At 53.6% G+C, this 23464-nt stretch overlaps 1 protein-coding gene across 21 annotated transcripts in view; it reads right to left on the bottom strand.

Annotated features, from left to right (window-relative positions):
- KCNMA1 (potassium calcium-activated channel subfamily M alpha 1) overlaps positions 1–20720 on the bottom strand; it is a 767652-nt gene extending 746932 nt beyond the window's left edge. For all 21 annotated transcript variants that reach the window (XM_055131433.1, XM_055131423.1, XM_055131426.1 and 18 more), the window contains exon 1: positions 20282–20720. In XM_055131433.1, coding sequence (XP_054987408.1) covers positions 20282–20605 — 324 coding nt within the window. In that variant the 5' untranslated portion in view covers positions 20606–20720. The remainder of the gene's footprint in view (positions 1–20281) is intronic.
- Between the last annotated feature and the right edge of the window lie 2744 nt (positions 20721–23464).

Raw genomic sequence — 23464 nt, 5'->3', positions numbered from 1 at the left:
ATCTGGACACCTGCTCTGCTCCACTGGGTCTTAGAGAGGCAGCCACGGACCTCGCCACCACTGTCTCAGCACTGATCTTGAACTCACTTGGCCCAGACATGACACGTGACCTGGATGGGGTGGGCGAAAGTGAAGGACACTTCCTGGGGGGCCAGGGGGGTGCATGACCGTCCGGGGAGACGGGCCTGCCTCTGCCAACCTTTCCTCTTTGCGGTCCAGGGTGGTCCAGGAGAGAGCAGAGGGGCAGACAATGCCATGGAGTCACAGGGACAAGTGCAGGCCGCTAAATCTATTCACCCCACCGTATTCCAAGGGAGACTGAAGCTGCTGGGGGGCTCTGTGTTCCCTTTGTCATGGCACCCTTGGGGTCTTTGCAACATGGGGGAGAGAGGAGGCAGGGAAGGCGCTTGGCCCCTTTGCTTTAAGAAACAGGGTGAGTTAGGTCAGACAGATGATACAATATGGAAGGTGCTTGCTTGCACATGGCCAACCCAAGTTCAATCCCTGGCACCACATACAGTTTCCCAAGCCCCACCACTGTGGTCCCTGAGCACCAAGCCAGGAGTAAGCTCTAAGCACCATCAGGTGTGGCCCAAAAGAAGCTGAGTAACATATGCTAAAGGCAGGGATGAGGAGTGCGAGAGGGGAGCAGGCTTGGAGCAGGCCAGGAGACAGGCTCAGAGTTGGCACTGTGGAGTCAGCCAGGGGGACCCAGACAGTCACTGGCTCCTGCTGGACAAATGCCACCAGCAACCCCCAAAACCTTGCACTCCTGCGGTGCTGCAGACTGAAGAGAACAAGCTAATTTCTACCCCCAAGGCTCCCAGAGAGGCTTCTGGGAGATAACGCAGACGGAGTGCAACACCAACACCGGATATTCAGTAGGACCCACCCAGGAGACACCCAGTGTTATTGGGTCACAGTAATTGATAATTATATGCCAGCAATAAACATCAGAAGGGCCTGCTTTCCTGGGTGTCCCCCCAAAGTCCTACTCTCCAGCGCACACCACTACATCTCCCAAGATCCCTTGCAGTTAAGTGCCGCGTGACAGGTTCTGGCCAGTGGGCCGAGTAGGTGCAAGTGATGCAAAAGCCATTCCTCACCACCCTTCCCACTCCCCATCTGTCACATGGATACAACTCAGCATGGAGAGGGCGTCGGGGTCCTTGCATGGGGGAGCCCTTTCATTCTGCCAAGGGCCGTTTGGATATTTATAACACAACTGTGGGCCAGGCGTCGAGGCAGACAGCCACAGGCAGCTGACAGACGCATCCACGCCCGTCCTGTCAGGGTCCAGAGCCAGTTCTGTGGGCTGGTATATGCCACAGGATCATAGATGGAAGCAGCCACGGTCCCTCAGTGATGACACGTAGCAAGTTTTCACCCCCACACACCCACTCCCCACACACCATCAATGGGCTTTTATATAAATGAGGCAGAAACTTCCACAGTATCAAGTCACAACTTGGAGTTCCCAGGTCTGACTCGTGTGCATAACCAAGCCTCAGGGTGGATTCACAACCCCCTGGGGGCTCCCTGCTTCCAAACCCACTGCACAGACAACAAAGACGAGGCCCAATATGGTCCCAGAGAGAAATGAGTGGCTGTAGTGTTAGGAGTGGCCAGAGTGAGGCAGAACCAACAGCAATTCCAGAAAAGCAATAGAAAGACGACACGATGAGATGAAATGAAAAAACCCAGCCCTGGAAGCTTCTGCACGAGGACAATGCATGAGAGAAGCCTTAGGGCTCAGGCTCCTGAGAAAGGGCCCTCCCCGAGCCTGGGTGCACACATGTGCACCCTGCAGCTGTCAAAAACTGTCCACGTGTTTCTGTGACATCATGTCAGTGTGTTGAAGCTGACCCCACGGGGGTTATTTATACCAAGAGAATGAATAAATGCTGGAAATCAGGGCTTTCTCCCACACATGAAGTCCTTAAACCTTTACCAACACGGCATTAGAGAAACAGTTGCCCGCTAAGTATAACAGGAAAGGGAGTTAGGAAGGAGAGTTCCAGGCTGAGTGGACAGCATGTATGAAAGGTCCAGAAGGATGAAAATGACAAGTTTAATAAAACAAAACACTGAGTGCAAACGGCTTGCAAAGGCAGATAAATGGGAATGAGAGGGGGGGATGGGGGAGACAGGGGTCGAGAGGAAGAGAGAGGAGAAGACCCAGATTCTGTGGGAGAGTCCCCCTAAATATTTGTTCCACTCTCAGAAAGCAGCATAATAAATCACCCCAAAGTGGAGAGGCGTACAATAATCATTTCACTTGGTACAGGATTTTGAAGTCAGGGTTTCAGGGAGGGGCCAGCAGGCTAGTTCATCTCTGGTTTCTTTTTTTTGTTTGGGGGTCACCCCTGGCAATACACAGGGCTGATTCCTGGCTCTTCTCTCCGGGATCATTCCAGGTGGTGCTCAGGGAACCATCTGTGGTGTCGAGGATTGAATCTGGGTTGGCCACATGCAAGGCAAGTGCCCTAACCACTGTACTATCTCTCTGGCCCCTCATCTCTGATTTCTATCATCTGGGATTGGAGGAGCTGCTTCCACAAGGATCTGCTGCTCCTTGGGGAGTGTCTCAGCCTCTCAGGTGTGCAGCCTTCTCACGGGCACGTGTCAGGCTGCATTGTTGAGGTGGCCGGGTCACCAAGGGATGGTATCCTTCTTACCTTCTTACCTAGTGTCAGAAGCCACAGGATAATCCCCACCCCCCATTACCCTGGTTTCCAGCAAGTCCCCAAAGCAGTCCTGATTAAAAGGCAATGACTCCCAAGAGAATCAGGACCTGTGGTTCTCCAGGGACCCCCAGAAGACCAGCGACCAACCACACTGTCATGATCCCGCACCCACCGCCTGCTCCCCCCAGCCTCACAAGAGGCATAGGAGACCCACAGAGGGAAGGGCTGGGAGAGAGAGCTGGGACCTACCCTCACCCCCAACCACAGCAGGGCCACCCGGAGCCCAAGAGGTGGTCTCCACATCTCCCAGGAATGGGCCTGGGCACTCTGGGGCAGGCAGCCCCAGAACCCAGACAGCCCCTGTGTCTGTGGCAGTTGTGGGAGTGGGGGGCTTCAGCACGCTGGTGCCTGGGCAGGTGCACCAGCAACCTGTTTCCTCTGGCTCCACCCTGTCAGCCTGCACCAGCAGGCACCTCACCTGGCAGAAAGGTCAGTTATGCAAGCACCCTCAGCAGCCTCTGCCACCAGGTCTGGCTGCCAGGCCAGCTGGAGCTGTGACTGTCATTTCCACGGAGGAGCGGGACACTGCCCACACCTGGGGACAGCAGGGGGGTGGGAGGTGTCTAAAAATAGGACGGCTGTCAACAAGAAGCCTCTCCCAAATCCTTGGGGTCTGCTTAGCCCTCACCCACTGGGCCTCAGAGACACGCAGGCCAGCCTGTGAGCTAGTTTCCTCTCACTTCATGCACTAAGGACAGGGTGGGGACCCCAGGGAGCTCTCTCAGGCACTGCACAGACAACAGAAGTCATGCAAACAGCCTGTCATTGGGGTTTGGGTCACCCTCGTACCCCCACGATTACTCTGGGCTCTCTGACCAATTTGTTTCCAAATCCCAAGTTCTCTTTTTCCTGTATCATTGAAAATGGGCCAGCGAGTAGGACAGGGTGGACATTGCTTGCCTCACATGCAGCCAACCCGGGTTCTATCCCCAGTACCCAAGGTGGTCCCCCAGAACCATGAGTGACCCCTAAACACAGAGCCAGGAGTAAGTCTAGAGCTCCAAAAAAGATCTGTGCACTAAAAACAGTTAAAAACAGTTAAAAACAACGTCTCACATGAGTATAACCTCACCCAGTGTGAAGCAGGTATGAGTCCACCTGTGGGTGGACTCAGCACCATTCTGGGGCATCAGTCGTGACTGAAAGGGGAACAGTCACCCTGAGCATCAATGTCTTCTCAAACCCCAGCACCTCTGGACCAAGGTGAATCGTGTCAGGATTCACAGGTGTTCACAGGTGAACACTCATCTCCTGCCCCCAAATATTCCATGCAGAGGGTTTGGCAGACAAAAGAGCACCAGGCCACAGCACTGGATGGTCTCCAGCGAAATCCACAGGGATGCAGTAGTGCACTTCCAGGCACAGGAGAAAGGAGCAAGGAAGTGGTCTTCTCCCAGGCCAGGGGAGATTCACAGCCAGCCCATGCATTACCACTGCCTTCTTCTGAGTGAGCAGATTAAATTCTCTGCCCACTGACATCCAAAAGGCACTTTCTTTATAACAGATCGGGGAATTCAGAGATATTTATTTGCTTTTCATAGAATCCCCACTCTTTTAATAACACAGTTTCAAAGCTTGAAATATGAGCAAATAGCATGTGGGAATAATAAGGCACCTGTCATATAAGGCTGCTTAGGCCCATGGCTTAATGATCAGAATTTGCTGCTGGGTGTCAAACATGTCTACTCATTCAGGTTCTGCTGCATATGTACGTGTGTGTGTGTGTGTGTGCATACATACACAGGCACACACACACACACACACACACACACACATACACAAACTCTGTGTTTTGAAAGCAGTCTGAAATCTGCATTTTAAGAAGCTTCTGAGTGTGTTAATTATTTCAAATAGTGGCTGGGGCCAGAGAGATACTACTGCAGGTAGTGGTGCTTGCCTTGCCTGCGGTTGACCTGGATTCGATCCTCAACATCCCATATGGCCTCCTGAGCTCTGCCAGAAGTGACCCCTGAGTGCAGAGCCAGAAGTAAGCCCTGAATACCTCTGGGTGTGGCCAAAAAAGTTAAAAACTAAAAAGTAAAAATAGTTTGCAGATTAGTACTCAGAAAAAAAGAAAATACTTGTATTTCATCCCAGGACTCCCGACTCCCCCATCACAAACAGCAGATCTGATCTGACGGAGCCACACAGCAAACCCAGCGTTGTGCAGCGAGCAACCTGCCTGACTGCGCACAGACACCTGGCTACCGGGCAGAGACTGGTCCTAGCCCTATTTTCCCGCAAGTAAATCAAGCTCCAGAGGCAATAAATTGTCTAGAAACCTTTAAGGTTACTTTCTGTTTGGTGGAGCGGAATTCTCTCTCACACCCCATCTTGGGGCAGAGCCCGTGTCAACACACCAAGCCCTGTTTTCACGCTGTCCATGTCCTCGCCGTTCCCGCTCTCTGCCACAGGTGAGCCAGGCAAATGGATCACACAGCGGCAGGGGCAGGGGCAGGGGAATTGATGATCCCTTCCCAGATCCACACTAGCTCAACCCTCGGGAAGGTGTGACCCTGGCCGGTGCCTCCCCTCTGACTTTGCCTCTGTACCGGTGTCTGATAATGCCACACACATCACTACCTGGTCCTGAAGATGAAGTAAGATTAACAGACACCACAGGAAGACTCAAAATACATTTAATTCTCTGTCTCTGTCCTCTCACCTGTCAAATGCAGAGGGCAAAAGGATTGGTTCCGCAGAGCTGTTCTGAAGATAGAACAATGCAACACAGCAGGGGCCAAAGACTCTGTTAGACACTGTGATCACTACTTGGAAAAGTGTATGTTTGTATTTTTGTTTGGGGCCACAGCCAGTTGTGATCAGGGGTTACTCCTAGTTCTGCCCTCAGGAATCACTCCTGGCAGTGATCAGGGGACCATATGGAGTGTGGGGGACTGAACTCATGCAGGTTATGTACAAAGCAAGCAACTTACCTATCGCTCTGGTCTGTGTCTGTATTTTTTTTAAGAATTCAGTTGCAGCAGCTCACCTAAACCCCCAGTCAAAATAAGAGCACAGGGGCTAGAGAGATTGAAACCAGGGAGTAACCCCTGAGCACCCCCGGGGATGGCCCCAAAAAACAAAAATTAATTAAATAAAAGCACAAACAAACGCATATTTAAGTGTTGCGATCAGTGCAAAGCTGCAAAGTGGGGAGACGAAGACAGAATTTGAATGATGGACTGTTGTTTTTTGAAGGAGGCCCAGGAATATACTGTGGATTCTGGGTCTGTGCAATGAAACCACATTCATTTTCTCTGAGGTCAAGGTGTTCAGGGAGCAGAGATGAGCAGGTACTCGGGGGAAGGAGAACAGCAAGAACAAAACCTCTTCCACGCAGGTTTCTCTTCTCACCATTAAAAACGTTTTAAACCTCTGCCTCGCGTTTAAATAGCATCATCCCTGGAGAGACCTGTTTCGGTTTCATTACCGTCTGTGTTCAGAGAGTACAAATAGAAACCTTCGTGATTTTATTAGTTTCCATGCAACTCAGGAGAGATTTGCATGATAACATTTCAGCTTCTGACTTCAAGAAGGGGCCAATTAAAACTACAGTGCTTGCCTTGCCTGTCACTGGAAAATGAAAAGGTTCCTGACTTTTTTTATTTAAAAAAAAAAAAAAAAGCTCCATCATACCTGGTTCCTTGGCCACAAATAAACTCTTCAGGGCTAACAGAGGCAACAATTACTACCAAAATATGTAGTTTATTTTGAAGAAATACTTTCATTCCCCGCTATGAGAGAGAAAACCCCAGGTAGAAAAACCGAAGCCAGCATCTGCATCGAGGGTTCGACCATCTGTTCACTCAAGCGCACTCAGCTACCTGGTGCTGTGGCTCTGGGCAGCACTAGTGTCACAGAGCTGTGACAGTTAAAATGGAGTGTGCTCTCGGCAGCATCCTCGAATTGGCGTTACGCAACCCGAGGAGACGATGCTGTGAGTGCCCACATGAGCTGCGTGACTCTCGGAGGGAGTGTCATGCCCAAGGTCGTCGAGCCTGCGGGTGGTGCCCTCACACACCTACTTCCGCAGCTTTGGTCACCTGCCCCCAGCTCTCAACACCTGGAACCTTCCCACTCTGCGGCGGCAGGACTTAGGAAGAGCATCCACGACAGCGGACAGGCATGATCCAAGCCTCCCCTTTAGTCTATAATCTAAGAGTTTCTCCAACTTTCCTCCATGCCAAGAAGGAAAAGAAAAACTTCAATATTGACATGGCCCTATCACCTGAAGCTCAGTCATGGACACCTATTTTGGGGACTTTTCTATTCATGACAAGTGGGATGCACTTCCCCATGAGGCCTGCATACCCACATTCCTAAACATGCCACCTCATCCAAGTCAGCACTAACGTTTTGGGGACAAGTCAATCAACTGTCACTCTAGAGATCTGCAACAGAACCAGAACTGCTTCTGGCTCCGTCTCAGGTTCTTAGTTGGGTGGAAATCATTGTTCTGAAATCTGGTTCAGGAAATGACTGCCCAGGGCTGGAGAGAAAGAACAGTGAGGAAGGTGTCACAGCCTGCCAACTAGGTTCGATCCCTAGCACCACTATGGTTACCTGAGCATCCCATGAGTGATCCCTGAGCACTCCTGAGGCCAAGAGTAAGCCCTGCGCACCTGTTCCTAGGAAGAAGACTCTAAACGGAACAAGGTCATCCTGTCTAGTTCTCACAGGACTACATTAGCATACACAAGGAACTCTAGTTCCTTAGAGTTGAAATATTAGCCACCCCTCACACCCCACCACCACATACCCATCACCAAGAGGCAGATGTCTCAGAAGAAAATGTGCACAATGATCACTGGGGTTCTCTCCAGGAGGTAGAATTTAGAGGACATTTTCCCCTTTTTGAAAAAAGTATTAATTGGGGGGCGGGCAGAGAGAGTAAGTGGGTAGGGCACATGCCTTGCACGCGGACAACCTGAGTTCAATCCCCGGCATGCCCTATGGTCCCTGGGGCCCCGCTAGGAATGATCACAGAGCCAGGAGTGACACTGAGCACAGAGGCAGGAGTAATCCCTGAGTACTGCCAGGTGTTGCCCCCCCCAAAAAAAATGAATTGTAGTAGAATGGATACAACATAAAATTGCCCATCTTGACCATTGTAAGGGTCCAGTGGAGAGTGACTAAGTGCATTCACAAAACTGTATAGGACTTTTCACCTTGGAAAACTGTAACTCTGCACCAATTCACAGGACTCTGCCCTGCCATCAGCAATCGTTGTTCAGTTTCCTGAACTGAGTCCTGAAGATCTCTCACAGACAAGGAATCTACCCAATACTTTCTGTCTTGGGTTAATGTCTCAGGATAATACCTTTGGAGCTCAAACATGCTCTAACATGTGTCGGACTTTTCTAACCTCAATAACATTTCATTTACTTTAGCTATTTACCTGTCACTGGACACCTAGATTGCTTCCCCTTTTGGTTCTTGGGATAATGCTTCCATGAGCATGGGTATGCCAATGTCTTCTTGCGGCTATGGACCATAAGTAGAATGGCTGTATCATATGGGAAACCTATTTGTTTTATTTTTTTGGAGGACCCACCATGCAGCTGTATCATTCTGCATTCTCACCAACAGAGCACAAGAGTTCCAATTTCTCTAATCCTTGCCAATACCTGCTATTTTCTGAATTTTTAGATTATCATCATCCTAGTTGATGCTGCATATCCTTTCTTTTTCTTTTTTTTTTTGGGAGGGGGGTGTTGTTGTTGTTTGGGGGCCATGCCCAGCTATGCTCAGGGCTTATTCCTGGCTCTGCACTCAGGTATCACTCCTGGCAGTGCCGGCCCTCCTTTCATTTTATAACGACTGAGGTTCTGTGATTCACTATACTGTTAATGATGGTTTCCCATGCACATAATTCCAACACCACACCCATCACCAGTGTACCCACCCTCCTCCTCCAAAGACTTCCAATGCCTCTCTCTTTCACTGCACGCCCACCCCCCCCCAAGACAACTCAGTAATCAGTTGTGTTGCCTTTGGCCCTGTGTATCTTTAAGTTCCACATATGAAAGAGATCATTCTGTATTTATTCCTTTCCTTCTGACTGACTTCACTCAGGATGGTGTGTGTACATATACATATATGAATGTGTGTATAAATATATATACACACATATATATATGTGTGTGCTCTAGTTCTATCCATGTTGCTGCAAGTTGCATGATTTTGTTCTTTCCTACAGCTGCATAATATTCCATTGTGTATTTAGACCACAACTACTGTCCATTCATCCATCATTGGGCATGTAAGGTGTTTTCACATTTGACTATTGTACTAAGCATGGCAATAAACATGGGTGTGCATTTATCCTTTGGGGTTAATGTTCTGTCTTTGGGGACAAATATCAAGGAGCAGTATGACTTGGTCATACTGGAATTCTATTTCTATTTTTTGGATAAATCTATACATATGCCTCTCTGCACTGTCTATTTTTCAACAATGACCACAAAGTACAGTGGATTAAGTACAAAAGTGCAAAACACTGAAGGTATAAAAGAAAGCTTTTTATTTTTTCTTTTGGGGAGAGGGGGACTCAGAGGTTCTGGGAAACGAAGCAGTATTAGGAAGCCAATCAGGGACCTCCCCATGAAGAGCAAGCACTCTGGATTTTTTAGGCATCTAGAAAAATAATCTCATCAGGACAAAACAGGGTTATAGAGGAACCTAATGATTTTGGTTCATTTTTTTAAAAAACTGAAATAAACCACTCACTTCATTCAGCTATAGACACCACTCCAAGAGTCTTCCAGAAATTTACTATGGACAAGCATGGCGACCCAACACCCTCCAAGAGAGAAATGCCAAACTTCCCAAGCAGCTAAAACAACCCGCTGAATGCTGTGAGAAAGTGCTCCCGATGCACCAAGAAGGGAAATAGCATAGGGAATCACTGCCGACTGAGCTAACATGGTAGAGGTCGTCTCCAGCACTTGGATCAAACCTGCTCATCTCCTCCTGGCCGTCGAGTGCTGGTGTCCAAGTTCCCTCTTGATGAGCACAAGACATCCACCTTTTCCTTTCCGAGAACCACAGTGGGGCGACCTGCCAACGTCACTTAAGGGTCCATCACCTCACCAACTTCTCTCGAAAAGGAAGAGAAGCCCACTCTTCTCTCACGAGCACACAGAGCAGAACCCGGCTCAGCCTTACAACCCCTCCCATTTGGACCGTGGACCCCACACCACAGTTAATCAGGTGGGACTTCTGACTGAAAGGCAATCACCGGGCATGGGGAAACCGCATGAGGCTTCACTCCGCAGGCACGAGGCTGTTCGCCAAGGCTTATTCTTTGTGAATAAATTCACTCAAAGGTGAAGGGAGTAAATGGAAAATCCATCCAGTTAGACAGTGGATGGATTCTGAGCTCCTAGGAGAGATCCTGCTTTTGTTTGTCTGCATCTCCCTTTCCCCTCCACCCGCCGCTTTCCTTCACTTTCACCTCCTTCCTGGTGTCTCTGGGAGGTTCTTTCCATTCCAGGAAGAAGGGAGGTGTCAGCTGCAGAACAAAGAGGCCCAGAGCGGCAACCAGCCGGGCCCCGAGGAAGGAACAAGTCTGGGTGCAAGGCAGCCGCTGTCCCTGTGACACACAGACTCCAGACCTATTCTTCCTCTTCGGGAAGAGCCCATGCCGAGCAAAGTTCAACTCCAACTCCAACTTCTCAACAAACGCTTCGCGCTGGACATCTGGATTCTTGGCAGGCCCCCAGAATCACATCTGCTCCCAGCCAAGCCCCGCGCTAAGCTGTGAAGGAACCTGAACTCTGGCAGCACAGGGCACGGCTGCCGGGGAGAGGCAAGCGGAGGGCCAGCCACAGCTCCTGACATGATCCAACTCCAGGGCCCCCAACACACACACTGCTAGCTGGGCGCAAGGGACAAGGGGACACTTCACACTACGAGAGAGGGATGCCAGGAAAGCCACGAGCAGGAGAAGGACAGACTTCTGCAAGGAAGCAGCATGAATGAAGGGCCGGCTACATCTCCGAGACAATGCTGACAAGTGAAACCACCAAGCTCTGTTGCGCCTCTTGAACTGAAGGAACATTTTAAAATCTGTCTTCTGGGGCTGGAGCGATGTCTTCCGGGGTGGGGGTTTGCCTTGCATGTGGCTGACCTGGGTTCGATCCCCAGCATCCCATAGGGTCCCCCAAGCACCACCAAGAGCAATTCCTGAGTGCAGAGCCAGGAGGAATCCATCACCAAGTGTGACCCAAAAATAATAATGGTGATGATGATGATGATGATGATGATAATAATAATAATAATGTCTTCCACCAAGACTTATTTTGTGTGTCCTAGAAACTAAGCCAGCGCCAGTAGAAAGGCCGTCTCCATCACTCTACGTGGCTGTGCCCCACTGAGAGTTCCAGGAATGGTGCAGGGGAAAGGGCCCCCCAGACCCCCTGACTCCCACTCACTCCAGCTTCCTGGTGCCACGTGCTTCTAAGCTCACTAGGATCACACCCTGTTTGTTATCCATTAACCCGAAAACCTTAGTCCCTCTGCTCCTGGACTCCTGGGAATCATTAGGGAAGAAGGGGAAAGGGAGGGGTGAGGAGCGGGAAGAAGCCAGTGACCTGGAAATGCCTAGTGCTGACTCGTCCAAGAACCCCGGCGGGAAGATCAATGTGCCAACATACAACATACTAAGCAGGCCAGGGATCTGCTCAGGAGGTGCAGCCTGGACCTTGCGTGTGTGCGGCCCTAGGTTAGATCCTCACACGGCCCCACATGGCCCTGAGTCCTGCCAGGGACGGCAACAATTTATTTTGCAGAATTCAACACCCATGAGATGTTTGGGGTAATTTTGAATTTGACCCTGTAAAGGAGTCACAGCTCGCTGCAGGTTAACGTGCCTTTCTGGACCTAGAGAGCCAAGCTCCTTCCCAGGCTGGCAGCAGACAGAAAAGCCCAGAGATGATCCTGGGACAATGTCAAGCAAAAGCAAATTCCCCCTGGAGCAACTACGCGCCCAAAGCTGCTCTTCCACATCTACACAACAGAGGGCCCTCACAAGCTCACCCCATTATCTACTGGTCAAGAAAGACAGGAACATGAGTAACGAAAGACCAGGAGTCACTCCAAAGTCATATTTTCACCAAATCAGGTCCATTGCTTTCACTCAAAGTTTTCCTTAGCTTCTAACAAATCACCCAAAAGGACCAAAACATGCCTCTGTCCACTATATTGCACCCAGTCCCCGCCGAGCCGCCACAGGGAGGGATGGCCCTCCCACTTGAAGTGCATTCCTGCCAAACACCATCCAAACTGGGCCCTGCTACTCCTGGGACTCCACTTGGCTCGAAGCACACAGTGAGCACTTCAAACACAAAACAAATAGTAAACGCCAGCAGCCCTTGAGGACCTACTATGTGCTGGGCACGATGCTAAGTGAGACCTTCCTGTGGGCTGCTGAAGATACTTGTGGTTCAAGTTGAGGCCAGATCTCTCTCCCCCGCTCCCCGTCCCAACCCCCGTGACAATGGAAAACATAAAAAGCACATTTCAAAGGAAAAGTCCCTGGCAGAAGGAGCTGTGAAAAGCCTTGCCATGGTGAGAAAAGGAGCCGCTTTCCGCCTCATCTGCTGGAATTCTCAAGACACACAAGTGGAGACGCACTGCCCCGCCCATGAGTCTCCCCGGACCCTGAGATCCCATCCTTCTTGGTCGGCCCCTCCATCCGGGCGGGCCCAGGTCCTTCTGGTAGATCTGCCCGGCCATCTCACAGCACACAGCCTTCAAACGCTCCCGAGGGAGTGGTCGGCAGCTGGCTTCCCGAGCATCAACGAAGAACAGCCCTGGCTACACCACAAGCCTTTAATTTTGCAAAAAGGTGGTTTGGCAGAGCCGCCATCCCAGCCGCTGGACTTGGGGAAGCCGCACCCTATGTAGCAGGACTATAAGGCATGAGGCTGACCAGAGAGAGCATTTACACTGTCAGATGGCACACTGGCCCACTGCAACCCAACCCTAACCCACAGCACAGGAGTTCTCTGCGGGGGGCACCCAGTCAGCCTTAGGAATAAGCACCAGGATGAACTGAGGTGAGGTGAAGAGATGAGAGCAGTTTCCTTGACCTGGCTGCTCCACACCATGAAGCTTCTTCTCATCCATCCCCGGGCCAAAGAGTTGGAGATTTCAATATTACAATTAGGCATGTAGGACTCCTGTGTTCATTGTAGCACTATTCACAATAGCCTAAGTCTGGAAACAGCCCAAGTGTCTAAGAACAGACGACTGGTTAAAGAAACTATGAAACATCTCCACAATGGAATACTACTCAGCTCTAAGAAAAGATGAGATCATGCAATTTGCTGCTGTGTGGATGAATCTGGAGAAGAGCATGCTGGGTGAAGGTACAAGGAGAGGGACAGAGAATGAGCTCCCTCTTACATATGTGAGGTATAAAGAAACAGTAAAGGAACAATGAGTACTCAAAGACTGGGGCCAGAGGGATAGGACAAGGGGTAGGGCATTTGCTTTACACACAGCTGACCCGGGTTTGATCCTTGGCACCCCATATGTTTCCAGAGACTGCCAGGGGTGAGCCCTGAACACCACTGGGTGTAGCCCCCAAAACAAACAAAAAACACAAAGACAACAAAAACTGAGAACTGGTCTTTAATTGGAAACAGATCACTGTAGGGGAGATGGAGGAAGAGGAAGGGACAGATGTCCCACTCAGGCATGGTAGACAGGAGCTGACACTCAGGGGAATGTGTGGTATTAGAATGTTTTTTGCACAAAACCCTGCAATATAGTAAATCACTGTGCCTAACATAAAATTTAAAAACTAACAGGCGTGGAAGGGCCTAGGAGATAGGATAGTGGGAAGGGCATTCGTACATAGACAACGCAGACTTGACCCAAGGCAAGTCTGTATGGTCCCCCGAGCCCCTCCAAGAGTGATCTCAGAGTGCAGAGCCAGGAGCATGCCCTGAGTAACACACTGGGAGTGGTTGAAAATTTTAAAAACCAAAAACTAAAACTAAAAATAGGCATATAAGAAGGCAGAGAAATCAAACTCTTAGCTACAGAGAACGGATTGGTGGTTACCAGAGGGGTGGGTGAGAGGGGAAAGGAATCAATCTGATGTGGAAACTAGGCTTGGGGTGGTCTGCGGGGATGAGGGTGATCAGGTGTGCCATTACAAGGCTGTGCCCATGTTTCAAACCAGCAGTACTTCAAAGACGAAGATCTCAACAGTCCATGCATGTGGGGGTGTTTGTGGGGAGGGCCTGCCTGCAGATCAGGGATGAGCCAAGTCTCACTACCCAGGTGCAATGCACCTGGGGCTTGTCATGCAGATTCTATGGCCCTACCAGGCACTGTCTGAGTCAGAATCTGTATCTTAACAGTTCTTCTCAGGAGATTTGTGCTTGGTTAGGGTTCCAGAGGCCCCCGGACTGGATGCTCTCTGGAGAGTAAGCCGGGCTCTCTCTCCCAAGTGGTCAGGCCACAGCACTCTGCAACCTCAGCCCAGCCTCCTGCTGCTTGAGCCTATGCAGAGATTGCACCTGCTTAAGATGCATTTCCTGAACCGAAACCCTCTTCAGAAGCAGATGTGTTTCAGGGGGCCTGGAGAGCTCAGCTTTGCCTGACCCCATGCTCTGGCCTAAGGACCACCCCTGGCCAGGCTCAGGATGAGCTCACACAACACAGGGCAAATGCCAGAAGGAATCCCAGCGGTGTGTCCAGAGCCTCGGGTGCTCAGAGTCCCTAAAAGGTGGTGTTGGCCACTGTGATTCACAGGCTAGCACGGCCACGGCAGGTGTGAGCTTGGCTGGCCCTGCCACACACTCTGGGAAGGAGATCCTGGCACAGAAACCCATGCCAATCGCAACGCTTCAGCACCAGGATCCGCTTGCCTGTGTAAGAGAGAGAGCAAGCCCCAAAGCCAGCCTGAACGCCCTGCTCCCCAACCCCCATGAACAGCCCCTCTGGGGAAGAAGCCATGAGTAAAGGGGGACAAGGTGTCCATGGTATCATTTGGGAAATCTTGGGGAATTGCTTGGGAAAGCAATGGGGAATCATTTACTCACCCACAAAGACTGGGTCAATATTCCTACCCTCCTGGCGCCAGGTGACCATACCACCAGTGCCCAGTCACTTTCACCTTGCCTGGACTCTGTTGCCATTCCCTGTCTGCAGGTGAGGAAACTGAGGCACAGAGCACAGTAGTCCTTTCTGGACTGACTCTGAGACATGGCAGGGCAGGCCTGAAGTCCAGGTAAATTTGCCCAAAGCAAGCACATTCAGGAGCAGGTTAATCCAGTTTGTTCATCCCTGAGGCTATGAAGCAGGTTCTGGATTCTATCGCACAAGAACACTTCCAGGGCCGGGCTCCACGGAGCACTCGGGGAAATGCCACCCAGGGAGGTGAGGAGAAGCCAGCTCAGGGGCCCTCAGCAGGAAGCTGCTCTAGTATAGGTCTTGTGGGCACTGGGCAGGGAGAAGAGGGATGGAATTCAGTCCCTCTCAAGGGCTGCACTGGCCAGCCACGCTACTCACCAAACGTCTCATCCCTGCAGCATTCCAACTCCTGGGCCTCACAAGGTCCGTGATCTCACAGTCCATCAAACACTACCTCCCACCGTGAGTCCTCCTGCATGGGACCTCCTGGCTTATCGCCACCCCCACACACACACATACTCACACACACACTCTCACACACACACTCACACACAGCACACATACTCACACAGCACACACACTCACAAACACACACACACTCACACACTCACATACAAACACACTCAGACATTCAAACACTCACAAACACACACAAACGCACTCACACACACATTCACACACTCACACACAAACACACTCACACACTCACAAACACACACACAAACGCACTCACACACACTCACTCACACACACTCACACACACACTCACACACACTCTCATACACACACATACTCACACACACTCTCACACACTCACACACACACTCACACACGTCTTCTAGCCTTGCAAAGCCAAGAGCCACGGGCCCAAACCTTAGTCTGACCGTGATTGGTGTTTGACCCCAGGACAGACTTCAAGGTCTGTAGGGCAAAGTTTCTCAAACTTTATTGGGCCTACCGCCCCCTTCTCAGAAAGCGAAAATCACTCAGCATCACCCTAGAAATACACCTTCTCTAAGCCAGCGGACAGCACCCACCCACCCCCAAGGTGTATCCAAGGGGTGTACTCCTCCCTTGGATCATTCCAGTCCTCTGGTGAGGGGCCTGGGTGGTACTGTCCACTTTAGGACACACTCGTCTAGGGGTTCCATTAAGGCAAACATCCTAAAACATTCTATCAGTTGGAGCCGGTGCCCTTTGAGGGCTGTAAGTTCAAAGAAGCAAAGAGGAAATAAGCAGGGCTGGAGAGATAGCACGGTGGGTAGGGTGCCTGCTGACAGAGCTTTGAGTCTATGGCCCCCTGAGGCCACCAGGAGTAAGCCCTGAGCACTACTAGGTGTGGTCTCAAAACTGAGAAAGAGAGAGAGAGAGAGAGACAGAGACAGAGACAGAGAGACAGAGAGAGACAGAGAGAGAGAGAAAGAGAGAGAGAGATTAAGCTCAATGACACTTTGTGAAGCTCCAACACTCCCATTATCTAGTTCCCGTAAACCCATGATGTGCCAGTCATTTGCGACAGACAAGGTACCCACTATTGCCCCTTCTTACAAGGATGCTTCAAGTAGCAACATGCCCTTCTCGGAAATGCAGGAATCAGGCCGCTAACAGTGGGAGCCACATGGGCTGTCCTTGGATCTGTGTGACCCCAAAGCACGCTTTTCCATCAAGAGAGCCAGGAGTGCGAAGCAAGAGCTCCCAGATGAGGGACGGTCAGCTGCAACCAATGTGGATGGGAGGACTTCTCTGAGGCCAGCCAGAGGGCCGGCATGCAGCCTGTCCCCAGGCGCCTGGGTCAGGCTGGAACAGAGAATCGGGAGGTGCTGGCTCCAGCCCTGATTGGATACGTCAGGCCAGACCCCGGGTAATTACCACACTGTAATGGGACCTGATATTTGTATTAGTCACGAACCTGACAGAGAAAACGTGTTGTTTTCTCAGACACAGCCATGGAGACAATACCTTGGCAATTCATCATAGGCAGAACAGCCTCAGTCCAGCCCAAACCTCTACAAGGGATGCCAGCTCAGAATGAGAGCCAGAAGGAGTGCAGGCCTGGCCAGACACAGGCCCCCTGGGCAAGCCACTGTTCCAGAGGAGGCTGCCTCAGTTTCCCCAAACACTGATAGAGCAACAGAAGAAGAGCAGCAGATGGGCCGGAAGACACCTAAGAGGAAATGACAGTGGGTCACCAACTCCAGCCTGCATTTTTGCAACCTCGTCCTGGCATTCCTTGACTCCTTCCACTCAACTACATGGATCACGGGGCACGAAGGAGTGTCGACGCCCACAGACGTTGCCCCTCACAGTGTAAGCACAGGGAGAGACTTCTTCAAGGTCACTGCCTTCCTCGGCCAGCCAGAGCAGCTCCCTACACACCCCCGTCAAGAAAATGTCACTGGTGAAGTGAAGGGAGACCTGGGATGAGCCCCCGCTATGGAAAAAAGAACAGCGACATAAAACCGTCCGTTACCGAACACACACAGCCTGTGATCAAAGGGTCCAACAGGGAACACAGGAACAGTTTTCTCCTGAATTTTCGAAAATCCCCACAGGCCCTCTCCCCAAATCAAAAAGCCATTCCCGGTTTGAAATGCAGGCACTGAGGAAAGGGTCCCCCGAGGGGTGTGCTAAGAGTACCAGCATCCTTTGATCAGAAGGACGGAGCTATGTGAGGCTGCTAAGTCCAGAGGTCTCTGCTGAAACCTGTCTCCTGCGTACTGTCGGATGCTCGACAGACTCGCCATCCTCTGAACCTCACCGCTGGCCCAGACCAGCATATCGGGATGTGAGAGAGAAGAAGGCATCGCACCGGCAGATTCTGGAGGAAAGCAGCCTGGATTTGCCTGAGGAAACTAGCAAAGATTCTGAAGTGAAGCCAAAATCACTCCTCTGTAGAGAAGCTCCACAACTACTAAATACTTGCAAATCAAAGAGAAAGAGGGCTAGGGAGGCGTGAGTGCTGTGAAAACACAGGCCTGGGGGCGGAGGAGAGGCACACAGAAGGTCTAAGTCACCCTAATTGGGTGTAATGGGCAGGCTGCACCAGGGCTGACGGAGCAGATCGAGGGGCCAAGTAAGAGTTTCTGGGCACCTTTTTAATGGACTGTGGCAATATGAAAAGTGACCTGATCTTAATCTATGCTGGCATCACATCCTCAATCAAATGTCATCATCTCTCATGCCAGGATGGATCCTTGTAGAAACTTCCAGTTTCATCAACTCAGCAGGACTTGGAGCTACAAAAGAGAACCAACCAACCATTTAGGGGTTCTTTACCACCCCCCTCCATGATTATTGCTAAAACTCAGTTTTCTCGAGAAAACTCACAGCAGTCACACTTGGTGGTTATTTCTGAAGAAGATTCTATCTGAATATTCTACCACAGGGACGCCACAGGACAAAGAATATGACAAGGAAAAGTAGAAGCCATGTTTAAAACCCCAGGATCATGAAAACACTAACATTTCTCCTGTTTAGGTGTGTGGGGGGAGGTGCAGGAGATTAGGGAGGTGAGCATACCCAGCTATGTTCAGGGGTTACTCCCGGCTCTGTACTCGGGAATTCTCCCGGCAGGCTCAAGGGACCAAATGGAGGGTCCGGGATCAAACCCAGGTGGGTCACATGCAAGGCAAACACCCGACCCATTGTACTATCACTCTAGCCCAAGCCCACCAACATTTATTTCTTTGGACGCATTGAGAAAAGCTAAAAATAAAAACCGTGATGGAATGATGGAAACTACCAATTCCTGGAGGAAGAAAGTAGGCTAACAAAAAAAAATTTTTTTTAAATCAACACAAATCAGAACATTTTGGAAGCACTCAACTAAGAATTCTCTCTCCCCTAAAGGCCAGCCACTGAGTATCCGGAGAAGAAAAAGCTCCCGAGCTCTAGAAGGAGACAGGAGGTGGGCGCAGAGCCCCGGGAACCCACCGCGAGCGCCTGTCTCACAGAAGGGTCGGCAAAGGTCCTCTCGGGCCCTCCGGCTTAGCGGTCCCCAAAGAGGGCTGCTGAGGACCCTGGCAGAGGGCACACCTCCACAGGGAAGGGGCGACCGCGGGCCGAGAAGAGAACTTAAGTCCACGACGAAACGGCTGGTCCCACGCGAAGGCCCCACCCCACCCAGTGCAGGGAGGAAGCGAGCACTGTGTTTTTCTTTTGCTCTCATTTCCAACCAGTATTTTCCAAAACACCAACGTGTCAGCCACGAAACCCAGTTGAGCTCCCGCACCCAGAGCGAAATACAATTAACGACCAGGAGCGAGCGCGCCCCGGAGCCCCAGTGCTGGGCGCCGGCCTTGGCCAGCCCCGCGCCTTCCCTCACCCCGCGCCCCCAGGACTCCGCTGCATCTAGTCGGATTAACTTGATTTCTAAAGGTGGGGCCTGGCCTCGAAGCTCGCCCTCTGCCTCCGACGGAAAGTGCTCCCTCTCACCTTCCCTCCCCACCGCACCCCCCACCCGGCCCTCGGGAAGTCCCCTAAGTGAGGAATCACTCCCCAAAGCCACGGGCTTGCTCACTCTTCTCGCAGCCCTTCCCCTCTCGCCCTGCAGTTTCCCGTGAAAAACTGCCCCCACGCTCTCCCCGAGCCGGCGGGCGGGAGCGGGGCAGAGCGCCCGGCGCAGGCCCCCACAGGCTAGGCCCGCAGCATCCCCGCCGAAGGTGTGCGGGGCCTCGCTGAGGGTGGGCGTCTGCGCCAGGAATAGCCGAGCCGAGCAGCTGCCCCGGCAGCGCCGCAGCGGGAAGGAGGCGGCTCCGGCCCGCGCTGCGGGTGGCGTTTCCCGGGGCCCGCGAGCGCGTGGCCGGGACGGAGAACACAGAGGCCCACGCGGGCTTGGGGCGGCGGTGCGTCCCCCCGATGGCCAGGGAGGTGACATCGCGCGTGCGACCTCACCTCTGCACATTCCTGAAGTGGCCGCCTCCGTGAACTACCTCGCGACCCGGGGGACCTCTCCCCAACTTTCCCTGGCCCCCCAGAGTCCCCCCGGACCTCCCCGCTTCCTCCGCACACAGTCCACCCCCGGGATCTCCGCCCGTGCCCCCAAGCGCTGCCCTCCCCTCCGGCCCTCTCCGCCAACTCCGGTCCCAACAGGTTTCCCGAGTGCGGGCTCGAGCGCGCCCCTGCGCCCACCCGGCCGGGCGCGCGGCGGGCAGGTGTGCGGGGCGGAACGCGCCCCCGGCGGCCCCGCAGCGCTCGCGGCCCGCGGGACGGGCCCGCACCGGCTCCCGGCGCCCCGGCCGCAGCCGCCGCGCGCCGTAAACAAGGGCCGGGGGTCGGGGCGGGCGGCCGCGGGCGGCTCCTCGGCCGGCGCGGGGCCCGCGGGGGGCTGCGGCGGGGCGCGGGCGGCCGCCGGGGCCGCGGGCGGGCGCGCGTGGCGTTACCTTCGCCTTGCCCCCGCAGTGGCAGCAAACGGTCCACAGGTACTTGAGCGTCCGCCAGAGCAGGATGATGAAGAGGCCCCCGAAGAAAGTCACCATGGACGAGGCCAGGAAAGCCCACCACATGCGCTGGCCGCGGCTGTCGCACGGCACCTCCATGGTCACCGGGATGATGAGCGCATCCATCTTGGGCTCGTGGACCGCGGCCGAGGAGGAAGAGGAGGAGGAGGAGGCCGCGGCGGAGGAGGAGGAGGACGCGTCTAGGCTGAGGTGGTGCGCGCGGAGGTGGCTGCTCATCCTCAGGCCGCCGCCGCCACCATTTGCCATGGCTAGGCGCGCGCGGCGGGCGCGGGGGCTCGGGGGAGCTCCTCCCGCCGGCGCCAGCGCCCGCGCCCAGCCATGTTGCCGCCGCCGCGCGGGGCGGGCGCGGGGCTGTCGCGGCTGTGCGCGGCCCCCGCCCCCCGCCGCGGCCTCCGCGCCCCGCGCCCGCGCCCGCCCCGCGCGCCGCCCCCGCCGCCGCCGGCGCCCCCCGCGTCCCCGCCGCCGCCGCGCGCGCCCCGCGCTCCCCGAACGCCGCCGCCGCCCGAGCGGCCGCCGGGCAGCACCGGCGGAGGCGGCGCGGGGAGCGCAGGCCCCGGGAGGGGGGACCCCCGAGCGAGCGGGACCCGGAGCCGCGACCCCCGCGGGGCGCCCTGGGCCGGCAGAGCAGGGGAGGCCCCCGGTGGGGACGGGAAGGGGTGACCGTCGGTCCTATTCCTCGGGCCAGACCCTCAAGAGACAGGAGAGGAGGACCCTCTGTGTGGGGTGGCCCCCTACCAGTGGGCGCCTCCCGCCCCCCTTGCCAGCGACCTGGCACGGCCAGGGGGCGCGGGGCGGGCGAGCCACAGGTGGCCCTTGGCTGGCCGGCCAGAAGCAGAGATGAGACAGGAGCGGGCGCAGGAGGTGGCCTGGTGTCAGTGCCCAGGCCCCTCAGTTTGGCGCCCCTCCACCGCGCCAGAGGGTGCTGGAAAGAGGGGGAGCCCCAGCTTCCATTCAAGTCCACTCGGGGGGTCTTCTTCCTCCTGCTCGGGGGAGGGGGCTGGGTTTGGGCAATAGCCCGCGGGAACACCCCCAGGTCAGCCTCCAAAATGCTGCCCTGGACGGCTGCTTTCCCCTGCTGGCGGCGGGGACGCCCATTTCTCCAGGGCTAATTAAAAGGAAGATCATCGCATGCTCCCTCCTTGCCCACAGAGGTTTCCCCAAAGTTTCCAGCTCATTAGTTTAAGCCTAATTGGAATTCTCTGCTTCCTCTCAGGTCTTCCTGTGCTACCGGCCACGTTAGCAACCGGCAGGCGGAGCAACAGGTGCCCCCCTGGCCCGGACACCTTAGGATGCAGGGAGGACCGCGGAGCAGAGGCTGAAGGAGGATTTTGAGGCCTCCCTTGCTCCAGCCGGGACACATCCACTGGGCTCGGGGCACACACCCATTAGACGAGGTGGTGGGGCCAGGATGCAGAAACGTTGCCGAGTCAGAGGTCTTGAGTGGTTGGTACTCGGGTCGCAAAGCACATGAGGAGCCACCGAGACAGCACTTTCCAGAAGGCAAATCGCCTTTGGACAACACCTCCAGCCTCGTCCTCCACACTCTGGCCACTCTGAACATAACGGCCCTGTCCATGGAGAGGCCTGAATCCTTGCCAGGCCTGGGCTGGGGAACTCCCCAGAGGGCTGCTGGAATGTGCAAGAAGGCAATTGTGGCCCAAGATTGCTTTCTTTATGGGCCTTCTCAATAGTTGTTCTTGCTGCCACAGCCTCAGACAAGGAAGCTGAGGACTCTGCTTAAATCAAGTCCAAGATTTTACATTTAAAAACAAAGTGCAGGGGCCAGAGAGCTAGTAGCGGGGTGCGGTGTTTACCTTACATGCAGCTGACTCCAGTTCTGCCCCAGCCCATACATGGTCCCCTCAGACACCAACCCAAAAAATGTCTGTCATTGTCATCCCGTTGTTCATCGATTTGCTTGAGCGGGCACCAGTAACGTCTCCATTGTGAGACTTGTTACTGTTTTTGGCATATAGAATACACCATAGGTAGCTTGCCGAGCTCTGCCATGCGGGCAGGATTCTCTCGGTACCTTGCCGGGCTCTCCGAGAGGGGCAGAGGAATCAAACTCGGGTCGGCCACATGCAAGGCAAATGCCCTACCTGCTGTGCTATCGCTCAAGTCCAACCAAAAAATAAAAATATAAAATAAAGAGAGCACAAGCAACCCTAAAAAGAGTGGTGATGGCTACTCCCCAATACCACCCCACCATAACCACAAAATTGAACTTCCCCCAAATAATGAACCCCCACTGTCCCAGGCTTTCCCGTGTACCCCCCCACAGTCCCTCTTGAAAGCCGGCTGGGGTGCGATTAGCAAAAGGCACTGGTTTCTGTGACTTCTCTCCGCCAGCTGTGTTTCTGTCACTATCTTTTTCGTCTCAACCCACCTCAAGAGGGGGGTTACCACACACACACACACACACACACACACACACACACACACACACACACACTCCACCCCAGCTCTGCTGGTCCCGCCTTTCAGCAGGGTCTGTGCTACTCCAATCCCAGGCTTGATTGGGAGTCACTGAAGACTCTTGCTGCCAAAGAATCACCAGCGGACAATCACTGGCATTGGAGGGAAGCCGCCCCACAGGGCCTGCCCGGCTCTGCCCCTCCGGGAAGAGGGATGGCGTCTGCGACTCACAGGAAGCCTTCTCTACTTTTCATGCATTCCTTGTGCTTCCTCATTTGCAAATTGGACTTGAGACAGGAACTCGCTGCCCACGTCAAAGGGTTATTTGTGAGAAGGAAAAGGAACATTTACAGGTCTTGGTTATGACTTCTCAGAACAACACCCCCCACGCCCCCAGCAGACAGCCAAACCAGAATCAGAACCAGACCTTCTATCTACTAGTCTGGGTGCCTTGCAGTGCTCTGGGCATGCACGCCAGCCCATCCAGGGAGAAGGGGCAGCGTGCATGGGGGTTCTGGCACGGTCTGTGCCAGGAAGAAATAAATGCAGCAGGATCTTTGCTCCTGTCCCCACGGTGTGCTATGCACCTCACCAAACCACTCCGTTGGTGTAAGAAATCAAGAACTTGAAGCAAGTCACCCTCTCCGGCCTCTTTCCAGTACCATCCCACCATAAGCACACACCCAG

Source organism: Sorex araneus, chromosome 3 (genome assembly GCF_027595985.1).
Source record: "Sorex araneus isolate mSorAra2 chromosome 3, mSorAra2.pri, whole genome shotgun sequence".
Classification (NCBI taxonomy): domain Eukaryota; kingdom Metazoa; phylum Chordata; class Mammalia; order Eulipotyphla; family Soricidae; genus Sorex; species Sorex araneus.
The sequence above is the reverse complement of the archived record's forward strand: the minus strand, read 5'-3'. Positions and strand labels throughout refer to the sequence as shown.